The sequence below is a fragment of the Mustela lutreola genome, chromosome 8 (genome assembly GCF_030435805.1).
Source record: "Mustela lutreola isolate mMusLut2 chromosome 8, mMusLut2.pri, whole genome shotgun sequence".
In the NCBI taxonomy this organism is placed as follows: Eukaryota; Metazoa; Chordata; class Mammalia; order Carnivora; family Mustelidae; genus Mustela; species Mustela lutreola.
In genome coordinates this window covers 56,670,363-56,694,773 of record NC_081297.1, presented here as the reverse complement: position 1 = coordinate 56,694,773, position 24,411 = coordinate 56,670,363, and the positions used below count along the sequence as shown (strand labels likewise).

Below are 24,411 nucleotides of genomic sequence, written 5' to 3'. Positions count from 1 at the left end.
TGGATTTCCTCTTTCTATAAGGACACAGTCATATTGGATTAAGGCCTACCCCAGTGACTTCATCTTAACTCCATCGTTTGCAAAGACCTCTTTCCAAAGAAGATCACATTCGCACACCAAGAGTTAGGACATCAGCATCTTTTTAGGGAACACAAATCAACCCACAACAACTGGCAGTGGACTTTAAAAGTTGGAAAAATGCTGTAGGCCAAAATCTTCCTGCGGGCCTTATCTGGGCCCTGGACTTCCAGCTTCCAACCTGTGCCCTATAGAGTGAAGGCACATAGAGTGAGAGCAGTACGGTTGCACAAGCTCCCACCAGGGGCCCAGGACTGAGACGGAGGGCAGGGAGGGTCACCTGAGGCCCAGGAAACAGCCACTGAGTCTCAAGGGCCATCTCAGAAGTACGAGTGGGACAGGTAATAGTGCCTTGGGATTCTGAGAAAGGTGTCCCCAGAGGCCTGCAGTGTGGCAGAGAAAGCACTCTGGCTGAACTTGGACAAATCATTTCCTCTGAGCCTTGGCTTCCTGCTCCATGAAATGAGAGGGGATGTGGGGGTCCTGGTCCATGAAAGCAGGCATGTCATGACTGGTAGCGACTGTTAATGGCGGTGGTGAGCTAAAGTGGTCTGGGGTTATTTAGGATGACGTGGGGCCTGAACTGGGCCCTGATGAGGGCTTGGACAGTGGCCAAATGGACAAGAGGGAGGGTCCTCAGATGGAAGGTGGGTAGGGGTGGAGAACACAGTAGCAAGATTTAGAGAGTGAAACTGGGCACTTCCATCTCTGCCTGTTGGGGCCGCTCAGGCCGGAGCGGTCAGCCGGGAATGAAGCTGCGCCCAGAAGGGACAGATGACATCAGCAGGGGAAAGTCAGGCACTGGGACCCCTGAAGGACTTTGAACCTGGAGGTGATACGATGGAGGAGGTGCTTTCAGAGGACAGTCCTAGAAGGGGATCCAATCAGAGGGGTCCCCCGAGGAAGGAAGCTCAGCTAGGAGGCCGCTGCCGAGAGGCAGGCATTGAGATGAGAGCATTGACCGGATTGGTGGCCGGGCAACACGGAGGAGCGGGCAGCAGTGTGAGAGCAAGATGGGGCTCCTGCCCCGTCAGCGGTGGGGGCCTCTGGGTGCCGCTCCCACAGCTTCCTGACCTCCTGAGTCAGACCTCGACCCAGCAGCTGGAGTGCGCCTGCAACCCATGAGTCACACCACAGCTGGGCCCTGCCCTGCAGCCTGCACTGGCCCCCCACATGCTTGCACGGAGGCCCAGCCCCACTCCACGGCCTGTAGGGCTCCCACCACCTCGCTGACTTGTGTTCCTGCTGCTCCTTTCCTGCAGCCGGACAGCCTCAAATACACCTTGGGCATTTTACTTATATGCCCGCCTGGTCCCGTCTCCGCAACTTTGCACCAGCTGTTCCCTCTGCCTGGGCTGCACCTCTCGGGATGCTCATGGCTCATGTCATTCAGGCCTCTGTTCAGACTTCTCCCACTCAGAAGTCTTCCTTGGCCATCTTACCCAGTGCCATTGACACAGCTTCATCTCCATGGCTTTGATCGCTCCCCACTAGAACGTCAGCTCCGTGAGGGTAGACACTTGGTCTTGCTCACACTGGTACCAGGAACAGTGCCTGGCACACCAGAGGTGCTTGATAAGTGTTTATGGCCTTCCTGGGTAAAGCAGAGGCTAGGTGAAGGTGGCGGGTCTTTGAGCTCTGGCCTGGCAAATTGCTTAACCAATAGACCACTGGTGTGTAAAATAGAGAGATTCTTGACTAGCCAGTTGCTGGGGTCCTGGGAGGTGTGACCTTCCTGCCTCCAAGTTAGCTTCTGAGAAGTGTCAGCCAGGCTCAGAGAACTCTCCACCCCTGCTTCAGCTCATACTCCAGACTGGGGAGAACAGGAGGGGGGTTGGGAAGGCAGACATGAGAATGGCTGACCTAGAGCCCCTACCCCCATGCCCCCCCTCTGCCCCCTGCAGCCACGAGGCCTCCTGGCGGCTGCCACAATGATGAGTTCCAGTGCCGGCTGGATAGTCTGTGCATCCCCCTACGGTGGCGCTGTGATGGGGACACTGATTGCATGGACTCCAGCGATGAAAAGAGCTGCGAGGGAGTGACCCACGTCTGTGACCCCAATGTCAAGTTTGGCTGCAAAGATTCTGGTAAAAAGAAGAATGGGCGGGAGCTTGGGCTAGGGTGATCGGGACAGGGGGAGACCATACTGGGAGCAGGGGAGTGGCAAGGGAGATAGCACTATGCTGGTGGCGGAGGGGCAGGGGGCCGGGGACACTGGGAGGCAAAGGGCTGCACAGAAGCTTGCGGGTGACGCCTGGGGGAAGTAGTGGAGGGTCCAGGGCCTGCACTAAGGGCCCTGGGAACCAAAACCATCACCGTCAATGTTGAGCTTCAGCACAACTCTTGCTGACTCTTGCTTTCTCTGTTGCCCATGTGAGTCTGACAGAGAAGGCCTCAAGGTTCCTAGTGGACCCCAAGGCATTACAATCACGGCCCTATTAGAGAAGCGCACTGGGTCTGGGAAGAAAGACATGGAGAGAGCCTTTGTGCCCAGGCCTGGCGCCTCACACTATATCCATCCCTCAGCTCGATGCATCAGCAAAGCATGGGTGTGTGATGGTGACAGTGATTGTGAAGATAACTCGGATGAAGAGAACTGTGAGTCCCTGGCCTGCAGGCCACCCTCGCACCCCTGTGCCAACAACACCTCAGTCTGCCTGCCCCTCGACAAGCTGTGTGATGGCAACGACGACTGTGGAGATGGCTCGGATGAGGGAGAGCTGTGCGGTGAGGCCCAAGCCTAAGAGGGGCCCCAGGATAGGAGTGGGGAGGGCGGCTGGGGAAGGAGCCTGGGCCGGGGCCAGCGCTTGTGGAGCAGGACAAGCTCTGTGGGGAGAGATCTCTGAGTGGGAAGGAGCAGCTCAGGCTGCTGGGGAGGACTTCCCCAGAGCAGTTACCAACAGCCTTTGTTGAGTTCAGACTCAGCTGGGCAAGAAGCTGAGCCGAGCACGCCACACTGTTAGAGCATATTAATCCCTCCATTGGCCCTGTGAGGCAGATGGAACTATTGTCTCCATCTTACAGATGAGAAAACTGAGGTGGAAGGGTTAAATAACTGGTCCAAAGTCACATGGCTCCTAAACTGTTGTGGAGAGTGCCTGGTGCAACCCCTTCCTGCAGGCGCATCTCCTCCCCCACACCCAGATGGTGGAACAGCACAGAGCTGCCTTTAAAAACAAAGACGCCAGGGTTGCATGTTGATACGGTCAGGACAGCCTTCCCAGAGGAGGCAGGGATTTAACTGGGTTCCCAAAGATGATGCTTAGATCTTACACAGTGAGAAGCGGGGGCGAGGAGTCTGTGCATTCAAGGGTCAGAACAAATAGGGGTCAGGGAGGACCACTTGGTGGATGGGGGGATGAGGAGTGGAGCAGAGGCGCCTGTCTCCTCCGGGCAGGCAGGGCATCTGTTCCTGGGGGAGAGGAGTGGGAGAGGAGGCAGGCTGGGACTGGCCCAGAGAACTGCTGACGGGTCATCAGTCAGGGCTGGCGGATCTCAGGGTGTGTCAGAGAACCCCGGCAGGATATTCCCTACCACACCCCACCTCAGTCATGCCCAAGTCAGGGGAGACCGAGGAAAGGGCAGCCCACCAAGAGAGGTGAAAAGCTGCACCCCCACCCCACCCACCATGGGCTCAAGAAGGGACAGGGAAACGGAGACCCCATGCTGCTGTGATGTGGGGGCACTCCTCCTGGTCCTGGTGCTGGGTACTGGGGTCTTAACCCTGGTCCCGAGGGAGCCTGGCAAGTGGAGGGGCAGAGACTTGGCCAGAAATGGAAAAGAAGGATGCCATGGGCAGGGAGCCAGGGTTCTGTCTGGGCCACCCAGGACTTGGGGCCAGGTCAGGCCATGGTCCTGCCTCGTCCCAGCTTCTGACCCTGTCCCGGGTCCTGTCCCCTGCTGGCTACCCTGCAGACCAGTGCTCTCTGAATAACGGAGGCTGCAGCCACAACTGCTCGGTGGCACCTGGTGAAGGCATCGTGTGCTCGTGCCCGCTGGGCATGGAGCTGGGGCCCGACAACCACACCTGCCAGATCCAGAGCTACTGTGCCAAGCACCTCAAGTGCAGCCAGAAGTGCGACCAGAACAAGTTCAGCGTGAAGTGCTCCTGCTACGAGGGCTGGGTGCTGGAGCCCGATGGCGAGAGCTGCCGCAGCCTAGGTGACATGCGGGTGAAAGGTGGTGGGGAAGGCTGGGCAGGCTGGGGCAGGCCCCCGAGCCGCCCTTGGCTGGGTTTTGGCTGCCGGATGCCAAAGGCTGCTGTTTCCACCCGTGACCAGGCCTGGGGCCAGCAGGGACCCTGCCTGCTCTGGGACCGGGTGGCTCTGAGGCAGCAAGCCCTACGCTGACCCCTGTATTCCACCCCTCCCCAGACCCCTTCAAGCCATTCATAATCTTCTCCAACCGCCACGAGATCCGGCGCATCGATCTTCACAAAGGGGACTACAGCGTTCTGGTGCCTGGCCTGCGCAACACCATCGCCCTGGACTTCCACCTCAGCCAGAGCGCCCTCTACTGGACTGATGTGGTGGAGGACAAGATCTACCGTGGGAAGCTGCTGGACAACGGAGGTGACCGCCCCCTCCTACTGACCCAGGACTGTCGCGGGTGGCCCACACACAGAAGGGGCACCTGGGGACTCAGAGCTGCGGACCCAGATCCAGGCCGTCCCGAAGCCAAGGCCTAGCTCCCCCATCCCCCACACTCTCATTAATTGGGTTAGATTTTGCTGTGGGTCTCAGTTCCTGACGCCCGGTAATTATCGTCAGCAGAGCCGGCAGCCTGATAATTAACAAAATGATCAGCCTTTCTTTGGAATGGCCTGGAGCTCCCTGAATCCTCGAACAGCAGGCTTAAAAGGAAAAATCCATTTAGGGATGGGGTACCTGAATCCTCCCTTCTGTCCAAAAGCGGCCTGACCCATCACAAACTTCTCTCATTAGTAACACACGTACTGAGCACCTGCGTACACATGGGGCCTGGGGAGACAGCAGTGATCAGAGCAGGCTGCGATGGCTGCCCTCGTGGAGCTTACACACCAGGGAAACATCAGATATGAGCAAAACAAACGAGTACAACGTGGAATATAGCAGAAGGGATAGTGCTGTGGGTATAAAGAAAGGAGGTCGGGGTCAGGTAGGGAGAACGGGGATTGACATTCTAAACTGGGTGGTCAAGGAAGGACCTCTAAGAGGCAACATTTGAGCAAAAACTTGAAAGCACATTTTACTAAAGGAGTTTGTATTGTTTGTGATAGAAAAAAACTTGGAGCCATTCTACATGTTCATCAGCAAGGGGATGGCTAAGCAGATTGTGATAATATTCACACTATGCAACAGTTAAAAAAATATATATATATATGTATGTATATACGTATGTATACATGTATGTATGTATATACGTATGTATACATACATATATGTATATATGTGTATGTGTATATATATTTTTCCCCTGTGGAAAAATCTTCAAGATAGTTTATGAAGTGACTTCTAGAAAGTTCTCATATTGATTCTGTGTTTGCCCACACCACCCCCCCAAAGCCTCCACCCTCTACTCTGACCTCCTTCCATGGGTTAGCCCTTCAGAGGAAAGGTGTGACTTTCCCTTCTTCAGGGTTCTGGAAACTAGGCCTCTCCTCTCCTATTTGACTTCCTGGTGGGGTGGAGGGTCTGGGTGAGGTGAGTGGGGGGTGTCTGCAAACCCCAGGTGAAGGTGGGGTTTGTCAGACATATTGGTAGAGGTGTCAAGGCTGAGGGTGAGTCATCTAGACTTCCTAGTCTACTGTGATTTCACGCTCATGACCTTCTCTTCACCAGCCCTGACCAGCTTCGAGGTGGTGATTCAGTACGGCTTGGCCACCCCCGAGGGTCTGGCTGTAGACTGGATTGCAGGCAATATCTACTGGGTAGAGAGTAACCTGGACCAGATTGAGGTGGCCAAGCTAGACGGAACCCTTCGGACCACCCTCCTGGCTGGTGACATCGAGCACCCGAGGGCAATCGCGCTAGATCCACGAGATGGGTGAGGACCCTGCCCAGCCCTGTTCTGGCCCCATGGTCCCCTCTGAAGCCTCATTCAGCTGGGTCGGGGACACCTGTCTCTTCAAAGGCTATTTACCCCCTCTGCCCTTTACCAAAGATCCTATAATAGCCCCATGCCAGGCCCTTGACCTTGGCACCCCGACCCCCTCCCCCTTCCCCAGGATCCTGTTTTGGACGGACTGGGATGCTAGCCTGCCGCGCATCGAGGCCGCTTCCATGAGTGGGGCTGGGCGCCGCACCATCCACAGGGAGACGGGCTCAGGGGGCTGGCCCAACGGGCTCACTGTGGACTACCTGGAGAAGCGCATCCTCTGGATCGACGCCAGGTCAGCGCCCCCCACCATGACCCCAGAGGCTCCCATCTCTCCCCTCCCCTCCAGGGACAGGGTGGGGTTGGGATCCTCAGGACTTGGTAGTGAAAAGGCCTGGTCAGCTGGAACCCAAACTGGGGCGGCCAAGGGCTGGGCCCAGTGGGAGGACAGAGATGACGGGTGAGGCCAGGCTGGGGGAGGAGGTGTGGGAAGAAGAGGCTGGAAACAGGTCTGCACTGGGGGCCTGGCCCAGGCTTGGGCAAGGCAGAAATGCAACCTCTCGTCCTCATTCACGGATCTCTGCCCCCTGCCAGTGGGCTTTATCTGCCCAGGGGAAGGGGCACCTTCTAATTGGTCTGCTCAGAGGGGGTGCCTTTTTCCAACCTCCTGCAAGCGCCGTGTGTGCTCACTGTGGCCCTATGGAGAAGGGAGCCAAGAGATCCAGGGCATGGGATTTGGGATCCAAGAGCCGGGGTCCTAGAGGTCAAACCATTCTGGTTCTCACTCCACATTGTCATGTTGGTTTCTCCCGGCCGGCAAGGCCTGGGAGGAAGAACTGCTCCAGTGTGCGAGGGCTGTGGGGGGCGGGGGCCAGGGGGCCAGGGTCTGGCCCCCGCCAGCATCCTCACTCTGCCCCGACCACGCTCTCAGGTCAGATGCCATTTACTCAGCCCGTTACGACGGCTCCGGCCACATGGAGGTGCTTCGGGGACACGAGTTCCTGTCGCACCCGTTTGCAGTGACGCTGTATGGGGGGGAGGTGTACTGGACGGACTGGCGGACAAACACGCTGGCTAAGGCCAACAAGTGGACCGGCCATAATGTCACCGTGGTGCAGAGGACCAACACCCAGCCCTTTGATCTGCAGGTGTACCACCCCTCCCGGCAGCCCATGGGTAAGGGGCCAGCAGCCTCTGCAGAAGCCCTCCAGGAGAGAGGGCGCCGAGAAAGCATGAGGGGCTATGCTGAGATGGTGGGACAGGCCAGCCTGTTGATGGAGGAGGGTCTGGTGATGCTGAAATGGGGAGGGGGAGAGCGGGTGAAGAGGGGTTGGTCCAGGTGAGAAGGGCCAGGTAGGTGTTGGCAGATCACAGGATGCCCTCACTTCTCCTCTCCTCCTGCCCCAGCTCCCAATCCTTGTGAGGCCAATGGGGGCCGGGGCCCCTGCTCCCACCTGTGTCTCATCAACTACAACCGGACGGTCTCCTGCGCCTGCCCCCACCTCATGAAGCTCCACAAGGACAACACCACCTGCTATGGTAGGAGGCCGCTCCCTCAAGGCCACGGGTAAACTGAAGCCCAAGGGGAAGGTGTCAGGACCCCAGGCTCATGACTGGAAGCGAGGGTAGACCGTCCCAGTTGGAGAGGCTGCAGAGACAGCCACTGGAAGAAGAGGCAGGAACTCGGGCATGCTATCACTTCCTGATAGCCAATGGCCAGCTGTGAATGGAAGGAACCAGAAGAAGGAGGGACCCTCATGTGGGTGGGCGGGAAGCATGAAGGGAAGGGACTGCCCTCGGTGACCTGGCCCGTGCCCCACAGAGTTTAAGAAGTTCCTGCTGTACGCACGTCAGATGGAGATCCGGGGGGTGGACCTAGAGGCCCCCTACTACAACTACATCATCTCCTTCACGGTCCCTGATATTGACAACGTCACCGTGCTGGACTACGATGCCCGCGAGCAGCGTGTCTACTGGTCCGATGTGAGGACACAGGCCATCAAACGGGCCTTCATCAACGGCACGGGCGTGGAAACCGTCGTCTCTGCAGGTTCTGCCCTTGCCCTGGACCCCCGCAGTGGGTGTGGGCGCCCCCCCATCCGGCTCTCCTTCCCATCCCTGGTGCTCTCGATCCCAATATTCCTTTTCAAAATCTTCCCCCTTCTCAGTGCTCCAACCCTGGATTCCCGATCCCCAGCCACTCAACCGCCAAAACCAGGCCGGTCCCCCACCTCCTCCAGCCTCCCGACCTATACCCCCGCAAAAACCCATCCTCCAAGTCCCCACTGTGCTCCCCAGACTTGCCAAATGCCCACGGGCTGGCTGTGGACTGGGTGTCCCGAAACCTGTTCTGGACAAGCTACGACACTAACAAGAAGCAGATCAACGTGGCCCGGCTGGATGGCTCCTTCAAGAACGCGGTGGTGCAGGGCCTGGAGCAGCCCCACGGACTGGTGGTCCACCCGCTGCGTGGGTCAGTCCGGGACCCAGGGTTGGGGGTCGTGGGATGTGGGGCAGGAACAGAGAGGTCTGACTTCATCTTCCCGCACCTTCCCAGGAAGCTCTACTGGACTGATGGGGATAACATCAGCATGGCCAACATGGACGGCAGCAACCGGACCCTGCTCTTCAGTGGCCAGAAGGGCCCTGTGGGTACGAGCTTGCCTTTCCCGAACTGCAGCTTGCCCTAATTCCTCAGTCAGGAGATCCTCGGGGTCCACTGATTGCCCCTCTGTCTGCCAAACTCCTAGCTTAGTGTGTGTCCTCACCATCCTCCCTCAAGACCATATATCCCTCAGCCCCCTGCCCAGGAGCCACGCTCCCTGGCAGTGACACCCACCTCTTCCAGGCCTGGCTATCGACTTCCCCGAAAGCAAACTCTACTGGATCAGCTCTGGCAACCACACCATCAGCCGCTGCAACCTGGATGGGAGCGGACTGGAGGTCATCGACGCCATGCGGAGCCAGCTGGGAAAGGCCACGGCCCTGGCCATCATGGGTGAGGGCTGCTGGCTGGGGGCAGCGTCAGGAGCAGAGAGGCTGGGCCTGTCCGGGCTGGGGGTGGGGCCCTCCCTGGTGGGGCCCTCCCCGGGATCTCATCCCTTCCTGCCTCCCCAGGGGACAAGCTGTGGTGGGCAGATCAGGTGTCAGAGAAGATGGGCACGTGCAACAAGGCGGACGGCTCAGAGCCTGTGGTCCTGCGGAACAGCACCACTCTGGTGATGCACATGAAAGTGTACGACGAGAGCATCCAGCTGGGTGAGGCCTGCAGCCAGGCTGCAGAGGGGCTCCGTGGGCAGGGAGGTGAACGGGGATGAGCACGGGCTCGACACCACTCTGCACCCAGAGGGGCTCCTCTTTCTTATTCTCGCGAAGGTGCCGTATGTGCTAACAGCCACACCGGTTGCAAGAGCTGGGGGTCTGCGAGAACAAAAGACCGGGTGTGGGTTGGGTGGTGACCCCCACCCAAGGTCCAGGGTGAAGGCAGTGCCCATCCTGTCCCTGGGCACTGCAAGCCTGACTGTGAGGTCCCGAGGAGGGCCACCTCATCCCTTTCTTTCTCTGTGCCTCCCACCCACCCCAGACCACGAGGGCACCAACCCCTGCAGCGTCAACAACGGGGACTGCTCCCAGCTCTGCCTGCCCACGTCCGAGTCCACCCGCTCCTGCATGTGCACCGCCGGCTACAGCCTCCGGAGCGGCCAGCAGGCCTGTGAAGGTCCGTGCCCAACACCGCCCAGGGACCCCCCCACCCAAGCCCTGACCCCTCCTGCCCCCTGCCCCCCACCTGCCCCCCCACCTGCCCCCTGTCACCCTGCGGACAGGACTATATGGATCTCGTATTACTAAGTGCCTCCTGAATGAGATGTTTGGTAAGCCCCCACCATGCTGGGAGCTGGTGGGGAACCCCGGGGGTAGAAGTCCCTGTCCTGTTCCCATGCCGCAGTCTTAGCCAGAGATGGGGCTAACCCGGAGGGGAAACGGGATGGTGCGGTGCTCTCCGGGCCCTGCAGGAGGGTTTTGGAGAAAGAGATGTCGGCCGGCAGTGCCAGGGCTGGCCTCATGGAAGAGGTGTGCAGTGAGCCTAGTTCTACAGGGCAAGGAGGATTTGAGTGCATGGCTCAAAGGAGGAAGAACAAGTGAGGCACAGGGTCCAGAGCAAGAGGAGGAAGTGTGCAAGGGCCCTCAAGGCACCAAGCCCATAGGTGGGCAGAGTATGGGAGGGATCATAGGTGATTGGCTGTGGGGTAAGTCAGGCCTCTGGTGTGTTCTCAGCAAGGAGTGCCTGGAAGGTGGTGTTTGGGGCAGATTAACCTGGCGGCAGAGAGCCGGCCGGTGGGGGAGGGAGAAACCAAACCCAGGTGGTTAGACCAGTTAGGAGGCTATTAGCGTGAGCCCTGTGTTAAGAGATGGGGCTTAGCAGCTGGGTTGAAGAGAAGGGTTGAGACTCAAACATTTCACAAGAACTTGCTGACTGATTTATGAATTTGCCCCAGGACAGCACTTCCCAAAGTGCGCTCTGGGAACCTTCCTCTTTGATGTGGGTAGATGTTACAGAAAGAAGCACTGGGTTGAACAAAGTTTAAGTGTTTTTTGCTGCAGAACTTCTCAGAGTCTTGAATATGTTCATCTGCACTGAGAATTTTTCTCAAGAGAAGACTCTAATGTTTGGGGTTGCCCCAAACTCCTTTGACCATGAGTCCTTTTTTTTCATGGAGCCTGAGAAACCAGAGCCTGCTGGGGGATTGATCTGGGTACATACTGTATCAAGGGATAAAGGCAGTGGAGGGTTCTGGCTCATGTTGATGGTGGCACCTTGTAAAAAATGGGAAAGCAGAGAGGGGCCTGGGTAGCTCAGTCTATTAAGTGTCTGCCTTCAGCTCAGGTCATGGTCCTGGGGTCCTGGGATTGAGTCCGGCATCAGGCTCCCTGCTGGCACTCCCTGCCCCTCCCCCGACTTGTGCTCACGCCCTCCTCTCTCTCTCTCAAATGAATAAATAGTTTTTAAAAATAAAAAGAAGAAGAAGAAATGGGAAAACAGAATGAGACCAGTTCAGGAGTGAGAAGTCAGTAATGTTGAGTTTTAGGTGTTTGAGAGAGGGTGTAGGTGACACAGGCCAGACTGAGGAGGATAAAGAGGAACCTAAGATGGAAGTCTTCACTGAGGAGTCATCTCGTTCCATTGCTTTGTCTGAACCTCCCCAGGTCCTCCCCAACAGCCCTTGGGGTTGCGGGCTTGTATTGAGTGAAGGGAGATTAAAGGGCCCCCTTTGGGAGAGAGAAATCCAGGTCTCTTCTGCCCTCTAGTGGGGACTAGCAGTCTTGCAGGCGCTTCACCAGAGGTGCTCTCCTTTCCTATTCCCCACATTCCCAGCCCAAGCTGCAGGCCTCAGACTAAGTAAAGTGTGTGTTTCTGTGTGTTGAATGGGGAGGAGTGATAACTGTGAGAAGATATCAAAAAGAAGCAGAAAACAATAATAGGTTTGAGAGTGACAGACCCCAAGCTTAAAGGTGTGTCACTGAGGCCTGGGCCTGAGTGTCCTTGCGTTTCAGGTGTGGGTTCCTTTCTCCTGTACTCTGTGCATGAGGGAATCCGCGGAATCCCCCTGGATCCCAATGACAAGTCAGATGCCCTGGTCCCAGTGTCGGGGACGTCCCTGGCTGTCGGCATCGACTTCCATGCTGGTGAGTGATTTGGTGGCAGGAGGGAGTGGGATATTACTTTGGGGATGGTGTGCTCTGTAAGAGGCTGCCCGACCACAGGTGGAGGGGGAGACAACACAGCACCCCCACCCTACTCTGTCTTCCCTTCCAAGCTTCCTGGCCCTATCCCAGCACTGACCTCCACCTTGACTGCCATTTGATTCTGCCCACCCTCCAACCTTTCCCCTGTCTTGTGGGATATCCCCATGTTGGCTCTTCTACCTCCAGAAAACGACACCATTTACTGGGTGGACATGGGCCTAAGCACCATCAGCCGGGCTAAGCGAGACCAGACATGGCGTGAGGATGTGGTGACCAATGGCATTGGCCGCGTGGAGGGCATTGCCGTGGACTGGATCGCAGGTGAGCCGTGAGAGGGTCCTGGGTGGGCTGGGGGCCTCCAGGTGAGGTAGAGGCCCGGCAGGGGAGATGTGGGATCTCAGGAGAAGTCTGAGGAGGAGTAGGCCAGAACATATGGGGAGCAGCAGGGATCTAGAGGCTGAAAAGGGACCAGGTACAAGTGCTCCCACCCATTCCTCCTCCTCTCCACCCACTCTCTCCTCAGGCAACATCTACTGGACCGACCAGGGCTTCGATGTCATTGAGGTCGCCCGGCTCAATGGCTCTTTCCGCTATGTGGTCATCTCCCAGGGTCTGGATAAACCCCGGGCCATCACTGTTCACCCAGAGAAGGGGTGAGAAGCTGGACAGGCTGTCCAGGTCCCAGCCCTGGCTCGGGTCTGGCCTGGTCACTCCCCACAGCCCACACTGACGAGACCTTCTCTTCTCGGTGGTCTGGGGACTGACCCCCAACTTCTCCCTCCTCCACCCCACAGGTATCTGTTCTGGACTGAGTGGGGCCAGTACCCACGTATTGAGCGGTCTCGGCTAGATGGTACTGAGCGGGTCGTGCTGGTTAACGTCAGCATCAGCTGGCCCAACGGCATCTCAGTGGACTATGAGGTTTGGGTGCAGGCTGGGCCCTGGAGCCCATGGGCTATCCAGACCCTATGCTCTGGGGGAGGCTCCCCTTACCCTATGCTTTTCTTCCCATTGACTCTCCCTGTGATGAGGCCCCATTTGGTGGGAAGATGTGGACCTAGGGTAGTCATGGGGTCTTCTGGCCCAGCTCCTGACCCAGAATGGGACTCCTGCCACCCCAGAGGGGTACAGGGCCATCACTCAGAAGTGAGGATGGAAGGCATGCCTAGAGCTTGTCAGACTGGCAGGTCAGAGGGCGGGAAGGATATGGAAGAAGCAGGAGAAAGACACGGGAGGCAGGAGTGAGTGGGACCCGTCCTGTGGTCCAGGACCCTGGGGCTGATTAGAAGCACTGGGCATTAGAGGTGAGGTGGGTGCCTCTGGCTTGTAGGATGGAAAGCTCTACTGGTGTGATGCCCGGACAGACAAGATTGAGCGGATTGACCTGGAGACGGGTGAGAACCGTGAGGTGGTTCTGTCCAGCAACAACATGGACATGTTCTCCGTGTCCGTGTTTGAGGATTTCATCTACTGGAGTGACAGGTGAGGTCTTCTGTCCTGGTCTTCTCCTCCGCCGTCTGTTCCCGCCCTCTGTCAACGCCCTGCTCACGGCCTAGCCCTTCCCTTCCCCCAGGACTCATGCCAATGGCTCCATCAAACGCGGGAGTAAGGACAATGCTACAGACTCCGTGGCCCTGAGAACGGGCATCGGCGTCCAGCTAAAAGACATCAAAGTCTTCAACCGGGACCGGCAGAAAGGTGAGGCTCACGGGGGGCCCCCTGGCCTGGGAGTGACTCCCCTGTAGTGGGAGGGGCTGGGATAGGGGCTGGGCCCACAGGGACACATTCCAGCAGCTCCAGAGAGCCGAGAGAGGGGAGGAGAGGCTTTGAAGCTCTGGGACCGATCCAGGTTCTGTGTGCGCAGGCCCAGAGGCTTGTCTGTGCTGAGGCAGAGTGGTGGCCCAGCCAGGGTCCCCACGGTGGCAGAGATGTCTGAGGCCACCCTCTGCAGCCATCTCCTTCCCCTCCCCCCATCCCTGGCAGGCACCAACGTGTGCGCGGTGGCTAATGGCGGGTGCCAGCAGCTGTGCCTGTACCGGGGCGGCGGGCAGCGGGCCTGTGCCTGCGCGCACGGGATGCTGGCTGAAGATGGGGCGTCGTGCCGCGAGTACGCCGGCTACCTGCTGTACTCCGAACGCACTATCCTCAAGAGCATCCACTTGTCTGACGAGCGCAACCTCAACGCACCCGTCCAGCCCTTCGAGGATCCTGAGCACATGAAGAATGTCATCGCACTGGCCTTTGACTACCGAGCAGGCACCTCCCCGGGCACCCCCAATCGTATCTTCTTCAGCGACATCCACTTCGGGAACATCCAGCAGATCAATGATGATGGCTCCTGGAGGACCACCATCGTGGAGAGTGAGCCCATACCCCGATCTTCCCCCCGGGAGGGTCGGGTCGGGGGCTGTGGTGCAGGACCAGCCCCGCCTCCGGGGAGAGGAGCCCTCCACCCTCAGCCAACCCCCTGCGTCCTGGATCCCAATCCCTGCTATGACCACGTCTCTGACAATTCGCCAGCGAATCACACTGCACCCGTCATAGTTACTTGAAAGCTTCTCCTCATTTGAAGTCAGAGTCGACTCTTCTTCCTTCCCCCTCCAGCCCTAGTTTGCCCCCAGGGGCCACAAAGCTCTATTCTGTGTGGCCGGTATTCACTGCACAGGCTGCAGAGAGGCTGGTTCAGCCCCAGCCACGGGGTTTCAGGCACTTGGGCAAGTTCTCTCTGCTGTCCAGGCCTCAGGTGTTTCACATGTGTAGGGAGGCAGGGTCACCTGAAGGGCAGGTGTGACAGCTTAGCTCAGCACAGGACACGTGTACACGTTCCACAGAGAGTGCTAGGGGCTAGACACAGCGTCCTAGAACGGCCTTTCGGCTCTTTGCAAAGAGCAAAGTTATTTCATTGTGCTACGGTTTCCTCTTCTCCGGGCTGGGTAAGCCCTGGTCCCTTGACTCACTCCTTTGCTCATTTCTTTCATTCATCCTGTCCACAAAGACCTACCCAACACTGAATGAGGTCCTGGTATCCAGCAGTGGTAAACAAGCATCTGTCCTTTGAACCTCCTTTGGACACAATCTGCTCCATGCAGAACATGCCTGCCTAAAAACGTGTCCAGAGCTAAGCCAGATACCCTGCAACCATAGCTTGACCAGGAGAGACTGGCAAGAACTGTCCCCTGTCTTCGGCCCGTTGTTTAAGCTACAGTACTTCTCATAATGCAGCCTTCTGGCAAGCACGGCGTCATACAGCTAGAAGCCACAAAAGCCCAAGTCTTTTTCTCTTAAGCTATGGTTCCACTACTCATTGTGCACTTAATTCTTTAACCGGAGTTTAGGATGTTTATGAACGATCCAGTTTGGGTCTTGTTCATTTGGAAGCTCCCGGGACAGCCCAAGTTGGATGTGACTCACCAAAATCCATAAAGTGTTTCTACTCGGCTGTGGGGAAGATAGGAAGATGGGTCGGGAGATGGACCATGGACGATTCATTTAGAAAATAGGGAAGGACGGGAGGGGTTGGGGGTGCCAAGGGCTGTGTTCGCACACATCCCTTGACAGCCCCACATATGCCAGAGGACTGGGTGCTGTGGGCCAACCCCCTTTGGCTCTGCTCTCTGGCCCCATCCCAACCCACGACTACTTCTCTCCCCTTGTAGATGTGGGCTCCGTGGAAGGCCTGGCCTATCACCGTGGCTGGGACACCCTTTACTGGACAAGTTACACAACATCGACCATCACCCGCCACACAGTCGATCAGACCCGCCCAGGGGCCTTCGAGCGTGAGACGGTCATTACCATGTCTGGAGACGACCACCCACGGGCCTTTGTGCTGGACGAGTGCCAGAAGTGAGCTGCTGGGTACAGGGAGTGGAAAGGGACAGGCCACAGGGTGGCAGAAGCTCCCCCAGGCAGCCCTGGGTGGGGGGTGCAGCCGCAGGAGGGGCTGGCTGTCCCCTGAGATCAGCTACTTCCTTGCTTTGTGACCTTGGGCCAGCTGTGGGAGTTCTCTGAGCTTTAGTTTCCTCATCTGTAATATGACAATAATATTTCAGGTGCCTGAACCAAGGGGAGGACCGGGGAACTCTGAAGGACAGTTCTGGCTCAGTGATGAATTGATTCTTTCATCAGAGAGCCATGGTCGAGGCACGTAGTAGGTCCTCTGTGTTTCTGGCCCTCCAAGCTTCAGGCAAAGATTGTTCACTGAACACTTGCTGTATGGAAGCCTTCATCTGGGCCCATTCAAACCACCAGCCCGGAGGAGAGAAATCACAGTGGTGGGAAAGGCTGAGATAAGTACAGGACTGTATGTGTAATGACCAGGAGTCATCCCAGAGGCCCTGCTTTGGCACTGGGCCTAGATGTCGGCAGGCCAGGGAAGGGCAGCCCGGACACAGGGTAGTGCTTTATGTGACAACCAGAGGAGGGAGTGCTCTGGGCAGGAAGGACTGTGGGGGCCTCCCCCATGCCCAGTCGAGGGGCTCCCATGTGCAGGGCAGGCCTGAGGATGGCCCAGGAGGTTAGGCTCAGGTTGCAAGGGAGGCCAGAGCACAAATCTGGAGAATTTGGGAGGAAATAGCCCTAGGGGTGCTGCACGCCCCTGGTCTCCCCCCGCTGTGCTTCCCTGCAGGGCCAGCAACACCCTCCCCCCGCCCCCACAATTTTCACTGTGTGGGCTGCTGCTGAGCCACCCGCTCACCTTAGAAATCCTGACCCACATGAAAGCAAAACTGTTTTCCCCGGAACTCGGCAACACTTGGAATATTTTCCCAAAGCTTTGCTAGGAAACGAAGGGACAAACAAAACCCAAAAGCAACTACTTAGAAACAGTGAGTGTACAGAACCTAGATTCCTTACCCTGATGTCACTCAAATCCAGCCCCAGCCCAGCCTCCTGGCCCTGCAGACCAGCACAAGAACCCTCTCCCTGGTCTGCCTCACCCTGGCCTGCGTGTCCATGGCTCACGACAAAGATTCTGTCTTCCCTCTGTGACCCTTGGCCCCGGCAGCTGTCCCTTATGGGCCTGGAACCTCCATGGGCGGGGGATGCTGCCGGACACCCCTGTCTGCCTCCCACCTCCAGTCCAGAGGTGATGGAGCACTGTGGCTTCCTGAAGCTCCTTCATGGCTGTCCAGCAGGTTCCTTTGCTCTGAGCCCAGGGAATTCCATTGTTCACTCAGCAAATGGCTTTTGAGAACCAACGATGTGCTGAGGAGCCAGGGGAGGGTGAGATGGACCTTGGCTCTACCTCAGGCCTATTTGCTGTTAGCCATGAGGCTTCAGGGGGCTTTATGAGTGTGTAACAAGGACCTGATCCAGCTGGATACCAAGGGATGTGTCCTCCAGGAGGCAGCCCCTCAGCTGGGGTCTGAAGGTGGGGAGGCGGGGGTACTGAAGCCAGGGCAGGGTGCAGGAGAAAGAGTTGAGTTGTCTGGGAGAGGCCCTCTCTTGGCCAGAAGGAGCAAATACTTTGAGGTCGGGGTTGGGGGGAGTGTGCAGCCAGATGAAGGGGACAGGGACCCCCTGCCCTCCTGCTGAGCCTACCCTACAGCTGCCCCTCAGGAAAGCCCCTCCTTCTAGCCCTCCCCCCCAACCCCAGAATCCTCAGTTGTGGGACATGTCCTTCCACATGTGGTAGTTTGTCATGGTAAGAGGAAAGCCACTTCCTACCACAGAGTCTGATGTGCCCTACCTGAGGGTGTGGTGTGGAAGTCCCCGAGGGCCCTACCTGAGGGTGTGGGACCAACAAGGCCAGGAGGCTGACTCTTGCAGCTGGGCCTGGGACAACACTTTCCCCTGTGGAGGCCGGAGAGAGATGCCACCATCCTTGATGGCATCGGGCCACTGTCCACACTCCCACCCTGAACTCCGAGAGCCATCCAGAACCCCCACCCACTTGCCCCAGGATGAGCACCTTTAAAGCAGAGCCTCAGCCTCCTTAGGTCCCAGGGCTTGGGAGCAGCCAGCACCTCCTAAGTGGAAACGGGTGTCCTGTTCCCACCGGAGCATAGCAGCAGGAGGCCTCAGCTCAAACTGAGTGGGGAGGGGGTGTTAAGAAGAGAGAGACCCTGAGGACCTGGCCAGTTCAGTCGGTAAAGCACGCGACTCTTGATCTTGGGGTTGTGTGCTCGCTTCGGCAGCACATATACTAAAATTGATCTTGGGGTTGCGAGTCCAAGCCCCACATGGGGTGTAGACATTACTTGAAAAAAAAGAGACAAGCCTGGAGAGGTTAGAGGAGACAAGTCCACGAGCAGCAGACGCCTTGCGTCCTGAGCAGCAGAGGGCAGACAATGTGGAACCCTCAGGCCGGGAGGCAGGGGCAGTTGCCGTGAGGAAGCTGGGAAACAGAACTGACTCTGCTGCTAGGTGGTTCTCCAACTCCAGGGTGCATGCAGCTTGTCTGGGAAATGCAGGAAAGTGCAGTTCCTCAGCCCGGCCCCAGGCCTAACTGAGTGTGAATCTCCAGGACAGAGGACCCAGGGGTCAAGATCCAGAGCAGGTGGTCAGAGGATCACACTGTCACACCTAGCACAGTGGCTGAGCAGTCTGGAAGTGAGGCACTCCCAGCTCCGGAGCCTCCCCACCCCCAAAGGGAGCTGAGCATGGCCAGATCCCACCACCTCCTTTACCGAGAGGAAGCAAATGTGCAAAGACAAGAGGCTGGTTCAAGGTCAGAGCTAGTAAGGGGCAGAACTGGGGCTCAGACTCCAGATAGGCAAAAGCCTGCAATGACAGAGAGGGTGATTTTCAAGAACTCCTTGAGGGTGGGGTCCATGTGTCCCCAGCACGGGCATATATGAGACACTCACAAGTGTTTCCCGGATGCCAGGCAAACAGTTAAGAACCTAATGGGAAATAGTCATGTGGCATTTTACCAGCTGTAATTAGGTAAACATTAACTCTGAATCCTTAAACCACCTATGAGGCAGATGTAGTATTATCCCTGCCTCCTGGAGAAGGAAACTGAGGCACAGAGAAGTTAAGTCACTTGCTGAGGTTCCTCACTGGTAAGTGGCAGAGCTTGGATGGGAGCCCAGAGCCTGCCTTACTTGCTACGCCATCGTCTCTCAGTAAACGCAGACGGTCACTTCCCAGACACCGAGAAATCCGTGTGCACACACACCCACACAGCGACCCTGTGGCAGCCTGGCCCTCTGGGACCCGGGCCATGTTGGCCTTAGTGACTATGAGTCCGCCTGGGTTGTGGGCGTCTGCCTCACACCCTGGCTGACCCTTGGGTTCTGGTCAACTCTTGGCCCTCGACCAAGCCCTCTGTGGCAGACTCCCTGGATTTGACTCCTGACCCCCGGGGCCTTCCCTTCCCCTAGCCTGATGTTCTGGACCAACTGGAACGAGCAGCACCCCAGCATCATGCGGGCAGCCCTGTCGGGAGCCAACGTCCTGACTCTCATCGAGAAGGACATCCGTACTCCCAACGGCCTGGCCATTGACCACCGGGCCGAGAAGCTCTACTTCTCCGACGCCACCCTGGACAAGATCGAGCGGTGCGAGTATGACGGCTCTCACCGCTATGTGAGTCGGGGGGCCGGCGGAATGGGGCTCGAGGTGGGCTGGGCTCAGGGGGCAGCGGGTCAGCCAAGAAAGGGATTGCCCCGGCAGGAGGTCAGGCTGCAGAGTGGGAAGATTTGGGGGGAGAATGAGGCAATGACACGGCCTCTTAGCTGTGTGGCCTCGTGCGGCCCCCATCCTGTCCAGGCTTGGCTTCCTCATCGGTTTAGGGAGGAAAAGGCAAGATGTCTCTGTGGGTCCTTCCCCTTCCCAGCTGCATCCAGGGATCTGGGCCAAGGCCAGGCGCCCTCGTCCCTGGGGCCAGCTGCCATGGGGCGGAGTTGGGGCAGGAGACCTGAGCCCACCTGTGATGGGCCTGGTGCTGGTGCCACAGGTGATCCTGAAGTCGGAGCCAGTCCACCCCTTCGGGCTGGCTGTGTACGGAGAGCACATCTTCTGGACTGACTGGGTGCGGCGAGCCGTGCAGCGCGCCAACAAGTACGTGGGCAGCGACATGAAGCTACTGCGCGTGGACATCCCCCAGCAGCCCATGGGCATCATCGCCGTGGCCAATGACACCAACAGCTGTGAGTGGGGCCACTGCCACCAGCCTTGCTCTCCCGCCCATGGTGCCAGCATGTACACACACATGCGGACATCCACTTGTACACACACCTTGTACACACAGTCCCCAAGAAACTCCAAGACACCTAACACCCCTCTACTCCAGCTCCCTCAAGACATCTGTGCACACACACACACCTACACACATTCATACCACCCCACAATGGTTTCACCTGAATCGTTGGACACCCCAGCGCATGTCCTAGTCCTTCTCCACCCCCAGGACCACACATGCCCCAGAGCCTGGTCACACGCATCCCAGGCTCTGCCTACCTCATGCTCTACGTGCGCGTGCCCGTGCCCCGGCCTTGCCCAGCGGCCCTCACCCAGATCCGTAGCTTTCCCAGGCCTCTCACTCTTACTCCTGAGAGCACACACCCCCTCTGCCCCAGGCCCACCCCAGACACTCCCCCTGGCCCACCTGTAGCGCCTTTTCTGCTCCCCCAGCCATGTGCCGCTATGCCACAGGCCCGGGGCTAGGAAGCTCCATGAAGCTGTGTGAGTGGGTGGGGGCCTCCTGTGTGTGCACAGCTGCGAACACTCCTAGCCCACTGTCGTCTGTCCCTGTTTCAGGCGAGCTCTCCCCTTGCCGCGTCAACAATGGTGGCTGCCAGGACCTGTGTCTGCTCACTCACCAAGGCCACGTCAACTGTTCTTGCCGAGGAGGCCGCATCCTCCTAGAGGACCTCACCTGCCGTGGTGAGAGAGGGGATGAAGGAGGGGGACACTGGTGGGGGACCCTGGGCACATACTGGCGCCATCTCCACCCAGACTCCCAAAAGCTCAACCCTCCGAAACCTTTTACCAAGGAGGGACTCAGGATGACCTCAGTTCCGGGGGCTGATGGGTAGAGATGTTCCAGGCCCCAGGCCCCTGGCTCAGGACACTCACCCCACATTCTCGCCAGCCGTGAACTCCTCTTGCCGGGCACAAGATGAGTTCGAGTGTGCCAATGGTGAATGCATCAACTTCAGCCTGACTTGTGACGGCGTCTCCCACTGCAAGGACAAATCTGACGAGAAGCCATCCTACTGCAGTAAGTGCCTCCTCCAGCCCCAGTGCCCCAGCCCACCTCCCTTCCTCCGGCCCTCCAGGATCTCCAGCCCCCAGCAGGACCAGGCGTGCAAGTGAGGGCTGCAAAATCTCCCTGACCCACTGTGGCTGAGGAGTCTAGGGTGGTCGTGAAGGGCAGAGCCATGGCCAACCCTGGGCCAAGCCCAGAGCCGGGCTGAGCGGGTTGTCAAGGCCTCAGGAGGCTACCTTCCCAGAGCTGCTGCTGACTGGTGGCCCGCTCCCCTCCCCAGACTCCCGCCGCTGCAAGAAGACCTTCCGCCAGTGCAACAACGGGCGCTGTGTGTCCAACATGCTGTGGTGCAATGGGGCAGATGACTGTGGAGATGGCTCAGACGAGATCCCCTGCAACAGTGAGTGCCACACAGGGCCTGCCCGCCTCCGCCCCACCCTGCCTCCCCAGGCCCCAGGGCATCTGCTGCAGCGCTCTGGTGGGGGCGGGGGGTGGGGGTACAGTGGATGGGTTGGGGGGGGTTGCTGGGCCAGTACTTTGGGCCAGGAGTTCCGGCTGGGGTCTTCTGGTCTCTGCGGGGAAGACTCTGTCCTGATATTCACGGGGTGGGGGCTGTTCTAGAGACGGCCTGCGGCGTGGGCGAGTTCCGCTGCCGGGATGGCACCTGTGTTGGGAACTCCAGCCGCTGCAACCAGTTTGTGGACTGTGAGGACGCCTCTGACGAGATGAACTGCAGTGAGTGACGTCCCTCCCTCATTCCTCCTCTCTGCCCACCCTCTGGCCCACTCACAGCCTGTGTGCTCCTGCCCCCTGCCCCCAGGCCCCTGCCCGGGGCAGTGTGAGTGGAAGGGGTGGACAGCATCTCCTCCCCAGAAGGATACCGTGTGAGGGCAGCTCAGGGGAGGGAGTGTGGAGGGAATCGTGTGTCACCTGCTTCCCTGCCCCCACCAGGCGCCACCGACTGCAGCAGCTACTTCCGCCTGGGGGTGAAAGGGGTGCGCTTCCAGCCCTGTGAGCGGACCTCCCTCTGCTACGCCCCCAGCTGGGTCTGTGACGGTGCCAACGACTGCGGGGACTACAGCGACGAGCGTGACTGCCCAGGTCCCACCGCGGGCCGGGTGTGTAGCGGGCGGCAGGCGGCAGGCACCCCAGGGAGCCAGTGCTCTCATGCCTCCCTCTCCCTCCAGGAGTGAAGCGCCCCAGATGCCCCCTGAATTACTTTGCCTGCCCTAGTGGGCGCTGCATCCCCATGAGCTGGACGTGCGACAAGGAGGACGACTGTGAACACGGCGAGGATGAGACCCATTGCAGTGAGTGACCAACTCCAGCGCCCGCCCACCGTGGCCACGGAGTCCCAGTCCATGCCCGACCTTTCAGTTCCTTCCCAGGAAGTGTGCCCTTGGGAGAAGAGCCCCTAGGGCCCCTGAGGGGGCATCTCTCTAGCTCAGGCTGACCTCCCCACACAAAGGGATGCCTGGGGTCTCTCCCATCTGTCCTCCACCTGCCTGCCCAGCAGAGTGACTTGCCATCCCCTCCCCCGTCTCACTTTGGTTTCCAACCGCCCCAGACAAGTTCTGCTCAGAGGCCCAGTTTGAGTGTCAGAATCATCGCTGCATCTCCAAGCAGTGGCTGTGTGACGGCAGTGACGACTGCGGGGACGGCTCAGACGAGGCGGCACACTGCGGTGAGGAGTGGCTATGGCCGGCTCAGGAAGGGGCATCCGGGAGGGACAGACCCCACCCCACCCCCACTCCCTCCTGTAGGAGGGGCAGCATGACGCCCAGCCCGCTGTGCCTGCTCCTGAATTTCTCGGGGGCTCCCGGTTTCCCCAACAGAAGGCAAGACATGTGGACCCTCCTCCTTCTCCTGCCCTGGCACCCATGTGTGTGTCCCCGAGCGCTGGCTCTGTGATGGTGACAAGGACTGTGCTGATGGTGCTGACGAGAGCGTCACAGCTGGCTGCTGTAAGTGGCAGGGGCGCATGAGGAGTGGGGCCACTGTCTCACTCTACAGAAGGGGAAACTGAGGCCAAGGAGAGGCAGTGCTTCAGCCAGGGTCACCCAGGTGGCTAGTGGCAGAGCCCTGTCTACAGCCCAGATGGGTGTCTCTGCACATCCCACCTCTCAGACCGCTCTAAGGTCCCAGGGACGGGCAGCAATGGGCCAGGCGGGGGTTGAGGGACCTTGTCCGTCTCCGTCTACAGTGTACAACAGCACCTGCGATGACCGCGAGTTCATGTGCCAGAATCGCCAGTGCATCCCCAAGCACTTTGTGTGTGACCACGACCGGGACTGCGCGGATGGATCCGACGAGTCCCCTGAATGCGGTGAGCTGGGCAAGCTAAGCTGGGGTGGTGGCAGGGGCGGGCTCCATCCTGGGCCCAACCGGAGCCCCCAGCCTCACCCCCTCACCCCACCCCTTCACCCCCAGAGTACCCCACCTGTGGCCCCAACGAGTTCCGCTGCGCCAACGGGCGCTGTCTGAGCTCCCGCCAGTGGGTGTGCGACGGTGAAAACGACTGCCACGACCAGAGTGATGAGGCCCCCAAGAACCCGCATTGCACCAGCTCAGGTGGGCCCCGCCCGGGCCTCGGGGGGACCCCCCCTCTGTGTCCCCGTGCCCCACTGACCCACGCCTCCGCCCCCACAGAGCACAAGTGCAACGCCTCGTCGCAGTTCCTGTGCAGCAGCGGGCGCTGTGTGGCCGAGGTGCTGCTTTGCAACGGCCAGGACGACTGCGGGGACGGCTCGGATGAGCACGGCTGCCACGTCAACGAGTGTCTCAGCCGCAAGCTCAGTGGCTGCAGCCAGGACTGCGAGGACCTCAAGATCGGCTTCAAGGTGAGCCCCGCCCAGGGTGGGAGCTGCTGGCCCCTCTTCATTCATTCACTGGCTCCTTCATCCCTTCCTTCACCAAGGGCTCAGTTAGCTCCTAGTCTGCTGGGCAGTGTTCCAGGCACTGAGGGCCCAGTGGGGAACTGAACCAAAACCCGTGCTTGGTGGGGCTCTGCCGCTCTGTGGAAGGTAGAGCTGGCAAGGGCCATGGTTAGGAGGGACGAGCAGATGTCAGGGAGGCGCCGGAAAGTGGGCTACCCAGCTCAAGGGAGCACAGACTCTGGGCGGCTTTTCACTGTAGAGACAGCATTTAAAATCCATGAGTCTGGAGATCCCCAAGGGAGTGAGTATAGTTGGAAAAGAGGGGAAGTCCAAGGCCTGAGCCCTGCACTCAGACACCCGGAGGGCCAGGGGGTGCGGGGGGACTGGCAAAGGATCCTGAGAAGGGGCAGCTGCTGTCGGGGGAGAACAGCCAAGTGAAGAAAGCCTCGGAAGTGAAGCACGAGCCGCCCTGTCAGATAA

At 58.8% G+C, this 24,411-nt stretch overlaps 1 protein-coding gene across 2 annotated transcripts in view; it reads left to right on the top strand.

Annotated features, from left to right (window-relative positions):
- Positions 1-24,411, top strand: part of LRP1 (LDL receptor related protein 1) — a 79,581-nt gene that overhangs the window by 39,246 nt on the left and 15,924 nt on the right. For both annotated transcript variants that reach the window (XM_059184884.1, XM_059184883.1), the window contains 35 exons: positions 1,983-2,165; positions 2,605-2,805; positions 3,994-4,239; positions 4,452-4,649; positions 5,898-6,102; positions 6,284-6,448; positions 7,085-7,329; positions 7,561-7,692; positions 7,976-8,203; positions 8,452-8,626; positions 8,711-8,805; positions 9,002-9,151; positions 9,271-9,411; positions 9,737-9,871; positions 11,707-11,838; positions 12,085-12,219; positions 12,422-12,551; positions 12,693-12,819; positions 13,229-13,380; positions 13,472-13,596; positions 13,882-14,259; positions 15,555-15,744; positions 19,227-19,431; positions 19,802-19,994; positions 20,605-20,730; positions 20,939-21,067; positions 21,336-21,455; positions 21,677-21,790; positions 22,007-22,156; positions 22,243-22,365; positions 22,623-22,739; positions 22,891-23,019; positions 23,259-23,381; positions 23,486-23,626; positions 23,705-23,895. In XM_059184884.1, the coding sequence (XP_059040867.1) occupies positions 1,983-2,165; positions 2,605-2,805; positions 3,994-4,239; positions 4,452-4,649; positions 5,898-6,102; positions 6,284-6,448; positions 7,085-7,329; positions 7,561-7,692; positions 7,976-8,203; positions 8,452-8,626; positions 8,711-8,805; positions 9,002-9,151; positions 9,271-9,411; positions 9,737-9,871; positions 11,707-11,838; positions 12,085-12,219; positions 12,422-12,551; positions 12,693-12,819; positions 13,229-13,380; positions 13,472-13,596; positions 13,882-14,259; positions 15,555-15,744; positions 19,227-19,431; positions 19,802-19,994; positions 20,605-20,730; positions 20,939-21,067; positions 21,336-21,455; positions 21,677-21,790; positions 22,007-22,156; positions 22,243-22,365; positions 22,623-22,739; positions 22,891-23,019; positions 23,259-23,381; positions 23,486-23,626; positions 23,705-23,895 (5,729 nt within the window). The remainder of the gene's footprint in view (positions 1-1,982; positions 2,166-2,604; positions 2,806-3,993; positions 4,240-4,451; positions 4,650-5,897; positions 6,103-6,283; positions 6,449-7,084; positions 7,330-7,560; positions 7,693-7,975; positions 8,204-8,451; positions 8,627-8,710; positions 8,806-9,001; positions 9,152-9,270; positions 9,412-9,736; positions 9,872-11,706; positions 11,839-12,084; positions 12,220-12,421; positions 12,552-12,692; positions 12,820-13,228; positions 13,381-13,471; positions 13,597-13,881; positions 14,260-15,554; positions 15,745-19,226; positions 19,432-19,801; positions 19,995-20,604; positions 20,731-20,938; positions 21,068-21,335; positions 21,456-21,676; positions 21,791-22,006; positions 22,157-22,242; positions 22,366-22,622; positions 22,740-22,890; positions 23,020-23,258; positions 23,382-23,485; positions 23,627-23,704; positions 23,896-24,411) is intronic.